Raw genomic sequence first — 16,462 nt, 5'->3', positions numbered from 1 at the left:
CTTGGCAGCCCCAAGGTGACCTTTGAAGCACTGTTCTCACCATCAAATGATTCTAATTTCTTTTGTCTCTGAAGTGACTCGAATCACAAGGATAACCTCTAAGAGCCCCTGTGGCTTCAGATTCTCTGAATCTAACATTTAGAGTAAACGCCTCAATCTTCTGCCATTTAGGTCCTACTGATTTGTTGGGGGAGTCTGAAGTTACTGGTGGGGTAGACAGTTTCTAGCTCAAAGCAGGCCTCACATTCCGAACAGAGCATTAAACAGACACACTGGTGCCTCTATTGCCGTCTAAGCTTTCTGAGGTGTTGCCCTTTCGTCGCCTCTGACACTGCCGCACGTCAGGAACCCCAGAGCAGCTGTCACTGCAAAGCAGCTTCCACAACAGCCATAACGTTAAGTGCCTCTGGCCTCAGAACATACGCGCGCGCGCACACACACACACACACACACATGCACACACTTGGAAATTAGATCCTGTCACACTGCTTCTTGACGACTTCAAGATTTACTGTCATTAGCAGCCTATGAAGGTGAGCAGAGTCTGTCAGGCCGTGTCAACCCGATGAATTTTAACCTACCTACAGCCAGTTCAGTCTTGAGTGTTAGACGTCACTGAAGCAAGAGGCAGAGTCCAACAAGGATGTTGTTATATAAAGAAGGAGCCTTCTGCAGATTGAGGATAGAATAAAGGAGGAACACGTTCAGCAAATCACAGCCGTCTTTCCCATGGAATACGCACTCTAGAGCTGTTATAGGATGCTGTTTGCATTCTGGGAGGGAATTCTCTCTCAGTCAAGGTGCTGGATGAGCCGAGCACAGCACTGTTTGCTGTGTTGCCGCTTCATGGAAAAGGGGGAAGAGGAAATCTTTCATGTGCACGTGTCTGAGGTGCTGCTGGCTGCCTCGGTACTGAGGACACTACTGCACACAGCTGAGAGCCAGACTCCACTCTTCACAATTTGAACTTTGAAGTAGGTGAATGTATTCCCTAATCAGAAATCATTTTCTGACCAGGCATAGTGGCTCACACCTCTGATTGCAGGACTCAGAAGGCTGAGGCAGGAGGATCCAGGAATTTGAGGATAAGCTGGCAAGACCCTGTTTCAGTGTGTGCTGGAGGTTGAGGGAGTATGGCCTTGAGACAAGAGCTGGCGTGTTAGGTACCCTTACAAGGAGTACTTGACTGGCCTCTAATGAAATCCCTCCCAGGGTTTGCCCCAGCCCCGCACCATATGTGCCAGCTCTCGAGTTAGGCCTTCGCACCCTTGCTGCTTCCCATACTTCATTCACACTGACCCCTCCACCCCACCCTACATCACTCGCTCTCCCATGTGCACAAATTGAAAGCAATCTGCCTTGGCACTCGTTTTGAGTTCACATACAAAATACACCCACCTCCTCCAAATACACAGTGTTTCATCGTGCTTCATGTGGGTTCGCACATAAGATATTTCTCCATCTTAATAGTGTACGTGCTGCCCCCGTCTAGATCAGGACTGTCTCTAGTGTGTCAGCTGAAAACCTTGACTGCCTAATGGTGCTCTTAGACACGCTTGTCTGAAGCCAGGCGTGGTGGTAGAATATGCCTATAGTTCCGGGACTCGGAAGGCTAAGGCAGGCAGTTCGTGGAGCCCAGCAGTTAGAGAACAGACCGGCAACACATCTATAGTGTGTGTGTGTGTGTGTGTGTGTGTGTGTGTGTGTGTGTGTGTACACAAAAAAACAGGGGCTGGAGAGATTCCTCAGTGGTTAAGAGCATTAACTGTTCTTCCAGAGGACCTGGGTTCAATTCCCAGAACCCACGTGGCAGCTCACAACTGTCTGTAACTCCAAGATCTGACACCCTCACATAGGCATATATGCAGGCAAAACACCAATGCACATAAAATAAAAATAAATATATTTTCAAAAAAACAACTCTTGCCATTTTTAGGTAAGATGTGATAGGATTTTCAATGAAGCTAAACACAATACTGGACAATGTAATAAAACTTACAGCTTAGTTAGGCTGAACCAGATTAAGCAAGGGACCCATTGAGGCAGTCATCTGAGATGATGGCACTTGGGATTCAGAAAACCAACCTGCAGCTGTCCTTGGTAGCACGTACTGTTAGGGAGCAGGACCAACGGTGTCATACAGAGGTACCAGCAGCTCTTGTGGCTAAGATGCTGCCCTGCTCCTTCCTCTTTCCTTTGTTGGCGCTCCTAAACGCCGTCCTTCTCCACACCTTGTCCCAAATAATGTTGAAAAGTGAGTAGTAGAGCTGCCGGAGAGTGTCTGGAAGATGTTCAAAAAAAAAGGACGCGTGCAAGAAAGGCTCCTCCCGTGTAGCGAGCCTTCCCAGGGCTGAAGCAGCACCTCCTCCCCTACTCGACCTTGGTCCCCACAGGCCAGCTTTTCATTTGCTCCCCTGCAGTCCAGTAGGGCATGACTAATCATGTGAACAACTCAGGACATCATTGAAACCTCTCGGTCACCTTTCCACACACCTTTGCAGGGGGGTGAGACGAGCGTCCTTGTCCAGGCCACCTTTGTGGTTTTACTTTTCATGAGGCTGTTGTTTCATACCCTGTTGAGCTGTCCCTTCAGTTGTGACATGCATTCCAAGGGCATGGCTAGCGACCCTCACTGCAGAGAAGGTCGGATCTGCGGTTGGCGGGAATACCGCCTCCCCCCAGTCCTGGCTAGCTCTCATCCCTGACAGAAGGCACTGACAATGCCCTAACTTGGCTTTTCTGTTTTCTGGACTCTGTCCCTTTAGAGTGACAGAGTTGGGAAGGACCTGGCACTGTCCAGGTAAGAGGTCAAATGTGTGTAGGGAAAGAGCGGTAGGATATCTTCCACCCAGCGGCCACTAGCTTTGTGACCCTGGAAAGTGACTTCAGTTCCCTGGTCCTCCGCACCTCATCACCTCTGCAGTCTCTTCTGGCTCCAGGATTCTCTGGGTCCGAGTGGATGTGTGAGTTTTGTCACCCCAGAGCTCCCCTGGGAGGCCATTGTGTGGTTAATTATGTGTAACCTAATTTCTGACATATTCTTGTAGTGCATGACGTAGTATGGACTTCTGTCCCCAACAGAGTTATCCGCACACAGACCACACCAGGCACAGCGCGGGTCCTTCCTGGAGTTGTCAGAACAGATGGTACCAGATTTTTCTTTTTCTTTTTTAAAATTTTACTTCTTGAGACAGGGTTTCTCTGTGTAGCCTCAGTTCTGCTAGAACTCACTTTGTAGACCAGGCTGGCCTTGAGCTCACAGAGATCCTCCTGCCTCTGCCTCCTGAATACTAGGATGGCAGTGATACCAGATTTTGAGTTTCAGAATTCTACCGATTCTCCCCCTTCTCAATCTTAAGTGGACATGGGCCCCTGGGAAGATTATTAGAAGTGTCAAATGTGATCCTTGGCAACCTAAGCCCTCTCTTTCTTCTGGACCTTCATTTCCATATGGGCAGATGAGCAACTGGACTCCCAGCACCTCAGCATTATTCCGTGGCTCAAGTGGGGAGTGTTTCCTCTGTTCTAACACCAAAGTAACCAGCACAGAAGACTTCTGTGACCTCAAAAAAATATGGGGGCCAAGCGTAAGTGGTACATGCCTTTAATCTCAGCACTCAGGAGGCATAGGCAGAAGGATATCCATGAATTCAGGCCAGCCTGGTCTACATAGCAAGTTTCAGGCTAACTGGGGCTACACAGTGAAACTCTGTCTGGAAAAACAAAAATAAAATGTGTAGGGATTTCTCCAACAGCACACAAGCAATGAGTTCTACTTGAACCCACTCCCCCAATTTCATTTTGATATGCCTACCTAGAGCTAGGTCAGATCCTTCTGGTTGAGGTCTCCGCCCCCAGAGACTGACCCTGGCCTTCAGACACTAACAGTACAGCCTTCCTTACCAAGCCTCTGCCCAGCCAGTTCCTAGTGTGACAGGGCTCAGCTGACTGCGAGAGGGACTCAAAGGACTCCGGCAGGCACAGAGGTTATTGGCTTGTTTCCGATGCGGAGAGGTCGAGGAGGAGCAGAGAGCTTCTGTGCCTTCCCATCATCCTCCAGGAACCCCCATGTGACAGCAGTCCAGAAGCTATCCAAACGCTGTGCTCTGAAAGTCTTAGGGGGCTTCGTTACACAGGCATGAGTGAATGACTCAGTAGCCACTGGGGACCAGCTCAGTGGATTAGAGGGCATAGCTAGAAAATCCCTACAAAACTTGGTCTTTCCTGTGACCAGCATCCATCTTGAAACTACCCATATGCTATTGGCACCAGTCATCTCTTTGACACAGACAATGCCCCACTTGGGTAGTCGCAAGGATACTAGCTCTTATGTCAAAAAACTTGAAAAACTGTCTTAGTCACTTGTCTCATCCGTGTGACAGAATACCTGTCGAAAGACACTTAAGAGGCTGGAGGGATGGCCAGTGAGTAATATCACTTGCTGTGCATGCAAAAGGACCTGGAATATAAATTGGCTGGGCATGGCCAGGCATACACCTGCAACCCCGGGACTTTGGGGGCCAGAGACAGGATGATTGCTGAGGCTTGCTAGCCACCAGCTTAGCTCCAGGTTCCTGAGAGGCCTGGCCTCAAGAGAATAGGGAGTAATGGAGCAGAACATTCAGCATCGTGACGTCACCCTCTGCATGGACCACAGTCACAGGCACGCAAAATGAAAGCAGGGAGAGGGAGGTGGGACTTGACTTTGGCTAAGTTTGAAGGTACAGTCTTTCGTGACAGGGAAGGTGTGGCTGCGTGGAAGGCCTGGTGGTGGCAGGGAAGGCGTGGCCCCAGGAGCTTGGGCTAGCATTGGCTCCACCATCAGGAAGCGGAGGGTAGATATTTGTGTTCAGTTCACTTTCTCCTTTTTCTTTAGTCCAGGACCCCAGCCCAGGGGGTTATACTGACTACATTTGGGATGGACCTTTTCATCTCAACCCAGTAACATCTTCTCAGACATGCACAGGGGTTTGTTTCCATGGTGATTCTAAATATCAGCAGGTTGCCAATGGAAATTAGTGATCACAAGAGGCCAAGTATGTATTTCAGAATCACAGTCACCAAATAGGGGAAGCCAAGAGTGCAGTACCAATAGCAGACAGACCCAGGAAAGTTAAGGTCCGCCGGGGGGGGGAGGGGAGTTCTCCTCACTGTGGTTTAATTAGTGTGATTCAGACAGGCTGAAAACAGTGTGAATGAGCCTGCTCTCCAGAGCAGCTGCCAAGCACTTGGCTTGTGATCTGCTGTCATCCCACTTGTCCCAAGAGCTCCCAACTTGACAGCTCACCAGCGAGTTGGTTTGTTCTGTCCTGTTGTGATTCATACCCTGGGGGCCTCTCCAAGGATCCTGTGCTGTGAAAAGGGCACCCCAGCAAGACTGTGCCCATCCCCCGGAGCCACAGTGCATTAGCTAGCCCTGTAGTACACAGACCATTAGCGCCCCCTCGAGGTGGGATGGGGCATGATCTGTGACCGCCCTGTGAGGGGTAGCCTTTGTAAGGAAATGTTCTGGCTGCAGCCTCCGGGAGTCCCTATTCTCCAAGCACTTAATACCAGCCTAATGAGCTCCGTGATGGAAATTGTCAAGAGCTCTCACTGACATCCTGGGATACTGCTTACTGGTTTATTAGAGCAGAGTGCTGTCTGCATGGGAGAAAGATGAGTCTTAGAACAACAAGATTGGCGAGGCATTCTACCCTGAGAGAACGGAGACTCGGGAGCGAAGCAGGAAGGCAGTTGTCAGAGCAGATGAAACACGAGATTGAGGTAAAGTGCAGAAAGTGTTACGGCCAGCAGAAAGCACACTCCAGCACACACGAGGGTCTCAGGCCCCTCGCAGGACTCCTCTGTGGCCGTGGAGGGAGGTGCAGTGGGTAACAGTATTTGAGAACACCCGCTCTCATCCCGTTCTTCCTGAGCGATATCCCAAAGTCAAACCTTAGGAGATCTCTCCACCAGCTTTTGTCATTTTAGCTCCCTTGGCAGTTTCCTAGTCTCCTTACAAACTGCCTTTTGACCTCCTCTTCCTCTTCCTCCTGCTCTTTCTTGTCTTCCTCCTCATCTTCCTCCCTCTTCTCCATTCAGTTGAGTTAGCAGCCATAAGTTCTCCCTGCAAGACTCAGTTTCTCAAGCTTGGCACTGTACTTCTGACCAGCCCCAACACATGGCACATGAAAACTTACCACAGACGCTTCTGCCTAAATCTTTTTCTTCCAAAAAACATTGGCCTCCTTCACTCTAAGTCACAGGCTGGGAACAAGGGTGATCTCAACCGTGGCCAAGGAGGGAGACACTGGTGCTTCCCACCTTCCTGAACAGCCCTTTTCCCCTTGAGCTTGAAGTTTTGAATGAGGAGGCAAAGCCATGCAAGAGCCTAAGCTGTTTCCAGATACTTCCACCCCGTTCGTCACCCTCACACCCTAAAATAAACACCAATAAGACGCCCCTGTGTGCCAAGCAACCTCAACAGCCCCCTTGTGGCATCGTCTGATTTTGAATATGGGAGAAGTAAACCCTAAACTGTCAAGCCACTCCATCAGGGTGGAGCCACACAGAAAACCCTGTCTCAGTGACACCTTGCTCGGCTCTGCCCCACCATGGTATCTGTGTCTGCTGACCTTGGGGCCAGGGTACTGGATGTATATGGAGGTAACAGATGCTAATTGAGAAAGCAAACTGGTGAGAGGAACTGATGTTGACGTCTGAAATAGCAGAGGACACAGATGCCATTGCTGGTCCACAGGCTGCTGTGGAGTCTAAGCTAATGGCTGCACAAGTTAGTCCATACACTGAACTCCGTCCTTTTCATTTTTCTTATTCTTAATTTATTTTATGTATGTGAATGTTTTGCTTGCAAGTATATATGGGTATCTTATATGTGCCTGGTGCCTAAGGAAGTCAGAAGAGGGCTTCCAATGCCCTGGGACTAGAGCATGGATGCTTGGGAACCACCATGTGGATGCTGAGACTCACACCCAGGTCCTCATCAAGAGAAGTACGTGCTCTTAACCACGGAGCCATCTCTCCAGCCCCTTCTCTTTTCATTCAGTTTCACTTCACTTTGGGGTTGACCCGTAGGCAGTAATGTGATTGATAACCACAGGTAGGCCACGTGAGAGGGATGACAGCGGAAATTGCCTACTTCTTCCTGGCTTGTCTTCCCTGGGAAACCAATTCCACATGATTGCTGTATTTCATCGTAAATGTCAGGGAAGGAAAATGGCAAGAGAAGAGAGCTTCTCTACTGAGGTTTTAAAAAAAATGGTGTGTTGGTCTGGTGAGGCCGAATGCCCTGCTTCTCCAGGACTACAGCTAAGAGAAGTGTATAGCGGAAACAGTGTCTTTTTGTGTAGCTCAGTAAGCCTTGGACTCTGTTTCTCCCGCTCGGCTCCCGAGTGCTGGGGTCCTGTACCACACGCTCTGCTCAGAATCAGGAGTCCTTTGTTTACTTCATGCCTCTAACACGTAGCAGCAATACAAAAGAAAAGACCCTGAAGGTCAGGCAGTGGTGGTGCACACCTTTAATCCCAGCACTTGGGAGGCAGGGGCAGGCAGATCTCTGTGAGTTCGAGGCCAGCCTGTCTACAGAGTGAGTTCTAAGACAGCCAGAGCTACACAGAGAAACCCTGTCTCAAAAAAAAACAAAAATAAAAAAGCAGACTCTAAGGTATAAGGGTATGGAGTCTTGGATAAAAATTTAATTCTCATTTTCTTTCTTATTTTCTTTCTCTCTTTTTCTTTTAATTCCTTATTGCTGGACATTGAGACTCAAGCCCAGGCCTGGCACATGCTGCCCAGGTGCTCCGTCACTGTGCACACACACGGTCCACTTGGATAGTTCGAGGCTGTCTCAGTGCCCTGACATGGTCTTGAGCTTTGGTTTTGGATTTGACACAGGTTCTCACTGTATAGCCCTGCCGCCCTCAGATTCTTGACTCTTCTTCCTCACCAGCTGCAATCACAGATGTGCATCCCCACAGACCTCATTTCCTCAAATATGACCTCAATACAGTCGCCAAATTTTGCGTGGGTTAGCCACCATCTGGAGAAAGGAGAGTGGAGGTATCTGTCAGCGCTAACCGAGCATCTTTCTCCCCTCAGTGACCATGCAGCAGGTGGCCAGGACAGTGGCGAAGGTGGAGCTCTCAGACCACGTGTGTGACGTGGTGTTTGCACTCTTTGACTGCGACGGTGAGTGGGGTCCTGTGGGGTGTGGAGGGTGAGCCGGGCCTCTCTGTATCCCCAGACCCTGTTTATAACGGGACTGCTGTCTATGCAGCAGCTTGGCCCTGGCCCCGTGAGCTTGAAGATACCACCTTGGGCCCCAGTTTGTGTTTTCCACTTCCTTGGGTTTTTCTAGTTTTTGTTTTGTTTTGTCATGTTGAGATGGGATCTCATTATGTAACAACAACAACAAGAGAGAGAGAGAGAGAGAGAGAGAGACAGAGAGACAGAGAGACAGAGAGAGAGAGAGAGAGTCAGATTCTGCTTGGGGAGGACCTATAAGCCCAGGGTCAAGGCTAAGTGGAGTAGGATGGCCAGGCAAAGGGCAGCGGCAACACCTTCCAGATGTCGACACCCCGAGAGGTCCTAATGCCTTGCTACTTGAAGTTCTCCAGCAACCACACAGCTCCCCTGCACCCCAGCATCCTCTGTCTGCACCATGGTAGCACTTACCCCACCACTGATGTCCCGTGTCTCTCCTACACCCTGGGAGTGTTCCCTGGACCAACACACAAAGCTCATACATCCCTGTCCTCACACAGGACCTGACTTCTGCTCTAGTCTCAGTGTCAGTGATTGGAAGGACAGAGCAGCTCACCCTAAGCCAAGAGATGAACTTGGCTGAGTGTGTGCTGGGCTGCAGGGCCCGCGGGGTCCGCGGGGTGTGAGGGATGGGGTTTTCTCCCGGGGTTTCTACTTACACCTCTCTTTTTCCTCACCCTCCAGGCAATGGGGAGCTGAGCAATAAGGAGTTTGTTTCCATCATGAAGCAGCGGCTGATGAGAGGCCTGGAGAAGCCCAAGGACATGGGTTTCACCCGGCTCATGCAGGCTATGTGGAAATGCGCCCAAGAAACTGCCTGGGACTTTGCTCTGCCCAAATAGGGTCCCACTGCCTGCACCCTAGCACCTGGACCCCTGGAGCGGCCCTTCATGCTGCTGCTGCTGCTTCTGGGAGTAGTGCCCCCCCTCTTTCTAGGAGTGACCTCTGGGCTCAGCAGGCTTCCCTCTTCACCCTTCCCTGACCCAGTCAGTTGCTACTAGACTTCAAGTTGACTGCCAGATCAAAGGTTTTTAAAAACATGGACAAGTCTTCAAAGTGGAGACTTTAACTCCTTCAACTAGTGCCCTATGGATAAAGAATGCAGGGAGACCTCCGGATACCCACCAGCCCTGAGGAGCACCCACCCTTCCAGGCTCTCTCCCTCCTGACACCCACCAGCCCTGGGGAGCCCCCCCTCTCCAGGCTGTCTCACTGTGGGTTTATCTTAAGAACATCCCCTGCTCTTCTTCCTCCTGCTGTTCCTAAACTGCAAGTTTGAAAATACTCTGGCGGGCAAGAGGAAGTCTGTGAGAAACGATAATGAAGGCGACCCTGGTGCCCCGAGCTGGCAGGAGGCCTGGTTGGAGGATCTGTGTCAGACACAGCAGCTCCAGGGAGGCCTTGCGCTCCCAGCAGAATTCCAGAGTCAAAGGAGCTGCCTCATGGTCCTCAGTGCCCTCATTTCCCTCCAAGGCTCCCAGTGTCACTTTCCCTCTCTATGGGCTTGCCAAGCCCAGACCCGGCTCAGCCAATCCTCCCTGTCTAAAACACTCATAAAATATCCCTTTAATTATACCAGTTTGCAGTAAATATCCCCAAGAATTCTCGCGTCCTTTCTTTTGGGCCTCTCCTCCGGCCCTTTGTTTTGTCCCAATGTGGTAGATCCCGTTCTCCTCACCAGAGGCTGTGGCAGCTTGAAACAGGGACACAAAGTGAGGGTACTTGTCATTAGGTGACTTTGTCCCTGCCCAGTTGGAGTAATGTTTCATTTGGAACTGGAATCCACAGTCCCTGACAAGAAATCTCCCTGGGGCTAGACTCTGAGCACCCGATTGGTGGACCTGCATTTTCAGAACCCTGGCAACATTGGCCTCTGCTAGACTCAGCTCTACCACTCTGTGTGTTGTTGAGCCGGTCATTCCCTGTTTGTTCCCTCAGCTGTTAAAGGGCAGGTTGAGCTGAATGGACCCTCAGATCCTTCCCATGAGCCTCTGTTTCAGCTCTGCCTCAGTGTGGCCCTCCACCCTAACTCAGAACATGGCCAGAAGTTATGGGGCAGCAAGAGGGCTGGCAGCTCTGTCTTCACCTGCACAGGAGAGCAGAAGGTGGCATTTCCTCTAGGGCCTCCCTTCCAGGAGGCCAGGTTGGCTCTCCACTGAGTCCGCTGCTTCCTGCCTCTTAGGCACCCTGTTCTCTCCACTCTGCCTGGAGTCTAAGTACAGGCCTTACAGTGCTGGTTGCTCTTAGCGTGGGGCATCATGCAGTGTGAGCCCAGAATCCATGCTCGCCCTTCCCATGGTCCCATTCTCCAGAAGTCCATCCACGACCTCAGTGGGGGCATTCATTTCTCCCCACAAGAAGAGCCCTTCAGGGGAGCAGCCGGGCTTCCTTAACCTGAGATTCAGTGTGATCCAGGGAAATGAGAGATCCTAGAGACGGTTGCTAAGCAAAGGGGATTTGAGAATGTGCCAGTTTTTAAAAATCAAAATTTTAATTGTTTCTAGTGCCCCAGCTACTTTCAGCTATGGCTGAAGCTCATACTTTAGAAAAAGGAGAGACTTGGACAATGGCTGCTGCCACTTGGAGTAGGAGGGGCTTCATGGTCCCAGGAGCTGATGCTAAGACTATGTACCCTCTGCAAGCCTTGTATAGACCAAGCCCATGGGAACCATGAGACAAGCCAGACTGGCTCAGCTGTGGGTTTCCACTGCCACCTGCTGGCAAAATGGCTCAGTGCAAAAAGTCTCTAGCTTGCCCGCAGGGGTTGGCTGGCACAAGGCAGGGCAGAAAGAACCATGAAGAAAGGACCCGGTTGCAGCTGAGAGAAGGAAAGGCTTTAGTGTATTGGTCTCTGGCTTTAAACACGAATAGTTTTTAAGCGTGTATTGTTTACACTATTCTATGTGACCTTCGCTCATCAGCTGCGTTGAGCAAGGTCTTGGAGGAGCACGCATCCTAGAGAAACAGGAAGAAGCGACCGGTTCCTGAGTACAGAGAAGCAGGCTGGCTGGCCCTCTGATCTCAGCCTGTACATTCCCAGCAGGCCTGCGAAGATGGGGGACTTGGGTTTGTTTGGTTGTTGTTGTTTTAAATATACTTATGAGGAGTCTATTTAAATAGACTGGGTGGTTTTTGTTTGTCTTAGGGGTGGGTTTTTTGTTTGTTTGTTTGGTTGGTTGGTTGGTTTTAGTTTTTCAAGATAGAGTTTCTCTGTGTAACAGCCCTAGCTGCCCTGGAACTAGCTCTTGTAGCCCAGGCTGGCCTCAAGCTCACAGAGCTCTGCCTGCCTCTGCATTCCCAGAGCTCACCCCTGAATTTTTTAATTTATTTTTATTTTGTATACATATTGGTGTTTTACCTGCAAGTATGTATGCGGGAATCAGATCCCCTGGAACAGGAGTTACAGGCAGCTCTAAGATGTCATGTGGGTGCTGGGAATCGAACCCTGGTCCACTCAAAGAGCAGCCAGTGCTCTTAACCGCTAAGTCATTTCTCCAGCCCCAGCCCTGCATTTTTTTATGCGATTTTTCTTGAGATGTATTAAGTAGGCTTCAGTGGGATCCACAGTGAACCTTACGTCCCCCTAGAAACCTGTATCAGGCTGCAGAGCTGGAAGGAAGTTAACGGATTTAAAAGGTGAGGTCAGAGGTGTGTGACTAGAGGAGGGGCAAGCATGGAACTTGGAGCATGGAGGACAGCGAGGTTGTCAGCCACTCAGGATAGGACCAGACTTGTGATTGGGTAGCACAGCGTTGAGGTTGCTCCTCAGGGCCCCGCAAAGCTGAGAGAAGAGGCGGGATTAGGCAGAAGGTGAGCCATTTTTCAGAATGTAGAGGTTGGGGATGGATAGGTGGCTCAGCAGTTAAGAGCATTTGTTCTCGAAGAAGATCAAGGTTCTGTTCCCTGCCACTACATGGCAGCTGTCTGGACCCAGAGTTCCAGGGGATCTGAAGCCCTCTTGACTAATAACAGCACCAGGCATGCACATGGTACACACATAAATATTTAAAAAAGAGAATATGAAGATGCCTGCAGGGCATCAAGAGGGAAGAATCTCGTAGGTAGGCCATGTATAAGGGTCCAAACCCAGGAAAGGGGGCAAGAACAGAGCTCTGGCTTAGGAGTCTCCCCAAAAATGATACACTCCCAATTTCAAGGCCACTCATCCATTAACACATGAATTCCCCGGGGTCAGTTTCCATCTGTGAAATGCTGGTAGCTGCTCTGTGTCACCCTCAAGAGAAGCCTGGATAGAGGTTGAAACAAAGGGATTTTGAATTTAAAAATAATTACATATGACAGACCAGCCAAGGGACAGGCCAAGTTTGGTAGAAATATGACTACCTTATGTATATCTCTTGCCAGCATCCAGGGAACATAGGACAGTGTGGGGCTTCAGAGGTGCCACAGTCACGAGTGTGCTCTACAAATTGCTGAAATGCCAAGTGAGATGGCCTACAATCCCAGCACCCTGGGAGGGTAAAGCAGGAGGATCGCAAATTGGAGGCCAGCCTAAACTTCACAGCCTTCAAAAATAAGGTGTTTTTGCCTTTGCAAGTGTGCGTGCCTGTATGCATACATAGGGCTGGTCCACACGGAGGCCAGAGGACAGCAGGGGCTGGCTTCTTTGGCATTTCACCATTTTTTAGAATTGTGTTTGCATGTGTCCCTGTGTGGGGGATATGTGCGCGTGACTACAGGGTCCTGCAGAGGCCAGAAGAGGTCACTGGATCTCCAGGAGCTGAAGTTACAGGGGGTTGTAAGCCTCCCAACAGGGGGCTGGGAATGAACGCTGGTCCTCGGAAAGAGTGGTGTGCACATTTAATGGCTGAACTTCCTCCCCAGTTCCACATTCCACCTTACTTTTCAAGGCAGGGTCTCCCACCGAGTTTGGGGTTCATCATTCAGCTAGGCTGACCGGTCAGCATAGTGCGGGGATCCCGACTCCACCTCCCCATTGCTGAAATTAAGGGTGCACGCCACTGTGCAAAACAGCTTATGTGTGTACAGGAGACCAGACTCCAGGCCTCATGCTCATTGTGAAGCATGTTCCCAACTAAGTCATCTCTCCAGCCATGTCCCCAAACTCGTGGCATTTATTTTAATACTTTCCTGGGGCCAAAGAGGCAGCTTGACAGGGAAAGGCACTTGATGCCAAGCCTGATGACCTCAGTTTGATCTCTGGGACCCACATGATGGAAAAAGAACTGAATTTCTAAAATCGTCCTCTGATTATCACACGTGCTTCAAGGCATGAGTGCTATCCCGACTCGATTTGTACCTGTGCACATACACAATAAGGAGATGAAAAACTTAATCCTAGTACTCTGGAGGCAGAGACAGGCAGATCTCTGAGTTTGAGGCCAGAGTTGTGTGTGTGTGTGTGTGTGTGTGTGTGTGTGTATATATATATATATATATATATATATATATATATATATATATATATATATAGAGAGAGAGAGAGAGAGAGAGAGAGAGAGAGAGAGTTGTATATATATAGTGAGTACCAAGACTGCCAGGAATACATAGAGAAATCCTGTCTTGGGGCCAGGGGAGAAAGAAAAGGGTGGTGGCACATGCCTTTAATTCCAGTATTTGGGAGATCTCTGAATTTGAGACCAACCTGGTCTACAAAGTGAGTTACAGGCCAGCTAGAGCTACACAGAAAAACCCTCTTTTAGGAGAGAGAGAGAGAAGAGGAGAGGAGAGGAGAGGAGAGGAGAGGAGAGGAGAGGAGAGGAGAGGAGAGAGGGAATGGAGAAAGGAAAGGGGTGGAGCCCGAAGAGAAAATCCAGTTACTTATCAGCCATTCATGCTCCTGGGTGAATTATGTTCATCACTGGCAATGTGAAGTTTACATTTGCTTTCCTTTTCTTTTTGGCAGTGTGAAGGATTGACCTCGGGGTCTCATTCATGCAAGACAATGGGTCCACCTCCAACAAGTCTGGCATACGGAGGGGAATCCCAACAAAGATAAAATAGATGACCTGATTTATTAGATGCAATTTTACTATATTAAAGTTAAAACCTGTCCAGCCTGGTCTACAAGAGCTAGTGCCAGGACAAGCTCCAAAGCTACAGAGAAACCCTGTCTTGAAAAACTAAAAAAAAAAAAAAAAGTTAAAACCTTCCTTTTTTATTTAAACAGAAAAGGGGAGATGATGTGGGATTTCTTCTGTATGCTATGAATATGTTTTATTACCATTGATTAATAAAAAAGCTACTTTGGCCTATGACAGGGCAGAATATAGCTAGGCAGGAAAACTAAACTGAATGCAGAGAGAAAGAAGGCTGAGTCAGGCAGATGCCATGTAGCCGCCCAAGAAGCAAGATATAACAAACCATGAGCCTTGTGGTAAAATATAAAATAATAGAAATGGGTTAATTTAAGATGTAAGAGTTAAACCAGGCAGTGGTGGCACACACCTTTGATCCCAGCACTCAGAAGGCAGAGGCAGGCAGATCTCTGTGAGTTCAAGGCCAGCCTGCTCTATAAAAGCTAGTTCCAGGACAGCTGGGCCTGTTATACAGAGAAACCCTGTCTTGAAAAAAACAAAACAAACCAAAAAAGATATAAGAGCTAGCTAGAAGCCAGGCAGTGGTGGTGCACGCCTTTAATCCCAGCACTCGGGAGGCAGAGGCAGGCAGATCTCTGTGAGTTGGAGGCCAGCCTGGTCTACAAGAGCTAGCTCCAGGACAGGTTTCAAAGCTACAGAGAAACTGTCTCGAAAATAATAATAATAGTAATAATAATTATTATTATTATTATTATAGTTTTGTGTGATTATTCCGGTCTAGATGGCTGGGAAACAAAAGTGCAGTCTCCATTTACAGAAGATCTGTGATGAGTCAATCTGTCTTTCCTTCCCTCTTTCCCACCCTCTCCTTCCTGGATATCATAAAGTGAAGTGTTCATTATTCTGCTGTCAGGGTGACACAGACCACAGCCATGGAGCAAGCCAACCACAGACAGAAACTAGGAACTGACAGGCTGTGGTGGTGCACGCCTTTAATCCCAGCACTTGGGAGGCAGAGGCAGATCTCTGTGAGTTCAAGGCCAGCCTGGTCTACAAGAGCTAGTTCCAGTCCAGCCAATGCTACATAGTGAGACCTTGACTTCATGAATATATATATATACAGAGCTAGATAGATACATATATACATTTTTACATACATACATACATACACACATACATAGATAATCTTTAGCCCGGAGGTAATGATGCACACCTTTAATCTCAGCATTCGGGAGGCAGAGGCAGGCGGATCTTTGTTGAGTTCGAGACCAACATGGTCTACAGAGTGAGTTCCAGAACAGCGAAGACTTGTCTCGTTAAAAAAGAAAGAGAAAGAAGGAAGGAAGGAAGGAAGGAAAAGAAAGAAAGAAAGAAAGAAAGAAAGAAAGAAAGAAAGAAAGAAAGAAAGAAAGAAAGAAAAAAGAAAAGAAAGGGGGGAAAAGAAAAAAGATTACCTTTGATGGGGCTTATTGTTATAGTTTCTTGTCAAACCATAATGTAAGGGCTAATAACCAGAGGATTTGGCCGGGTGAAAGTCATGGACAACCTTCACGAAGCTGCTGTCAGTGGAGTGAGAGGTCCGGCTGAGCAGCATCCTGTCTGGCTCCACTCTGTAGGGACTCCTATAAACTCCTCCTCAATCCCCAATAACTCGCCCCGAAAATCCCCGTTCGGAGCCTCAACATTTTGTTGCTCCTTCCACTCGAACCACCCTCCCTTCAGACAGTCGCGTGTTCCTCTTTCTCCGGAATTCTGTAAAATGAGCTTCTGATATATTAAGCTATTTTAAACAGTACCCCCACCCCCCATCTCCCTACTGTTTTTCGCTATTTTCCTTGACTGTGTCACTCTCTGAATGTGTCCCTTTACTGGACTTCACTCACGAAAGTTCTATGAGCAGAGGACTTTGTTGTGACCCCACTGCCACGTCCACCAAGAGCGTCTGACCACAGTGGGAATTCGGTAAACATCTGTTCGATAACCAGTCTGGGAGTGGAACTCCAAAGGCTCCCACCAAGAATGCGAGCGCACTCTCAACTTCAGGCTTTGCGCTCTAGAGATCCCGCGCGTCTCAGCTCCACCTAACCGAACGCCCCTGTCTTAGGAGACATACGGTAGGGCTTCCCGCCCGGGTTCAACCCTCACACAAATCCCGGGAAGGAGGGGCGGAGGGTTGT

At 49.1% G+C, this 16,462-nt stretch overlaps 1 protein-coding gene across 3 annotated transcripts in view; it reads left to right on the top strand.

The window, feature by feature from the left end:
• Positions 1-9,860, top strand: part of Micu1 (mitochondrial calcium uptake 1) — a 135,175-nt gene extending 125,315 nt beyond the window's left edge. For all 3 annotated transcript variants that reach the window (XM_075980194.1, XM_075980195.1, XM_075980193.1), the window contains exons 11-12: positions 8,101-8,190; positions 8,950-9,860. In XM_075980194.1, coding sequence (XP_075836309.1) covers positions 8,101-8,190; positions 8,950-9,107 — 248 coding nt within the window. In that variant the 3' untranslated portion in view covers positions 9,108-9,860. The remainder of the gene's footprint in view (positions 1-8,100; positions 8,191-8,949) is intronic.
• The last annotated feature ends 6,602 nt before the right edge of the window (positions 9,861-16,462 follow it).

Source organism: Microtus pennsylvanicus, chromosome 7 (assembly GCF_037038515.1).
Source record: "Microtus pennsylvanicus isolate mMicPen1 chromosome 7, mMicPen1.hap1, whole genome shotgun sequence".
NCBI classification, from domain to species: Eukaryota; Metazoa; Chordata; class Mammalia; order Rodentia; family Cricetidae; genus Microtus; species Microtus pennsylvanicus.
Note: the sequence above shows the minus strand (reverse complement) of the source record. Positions and strands in the feature narration are given on the sequence as shown.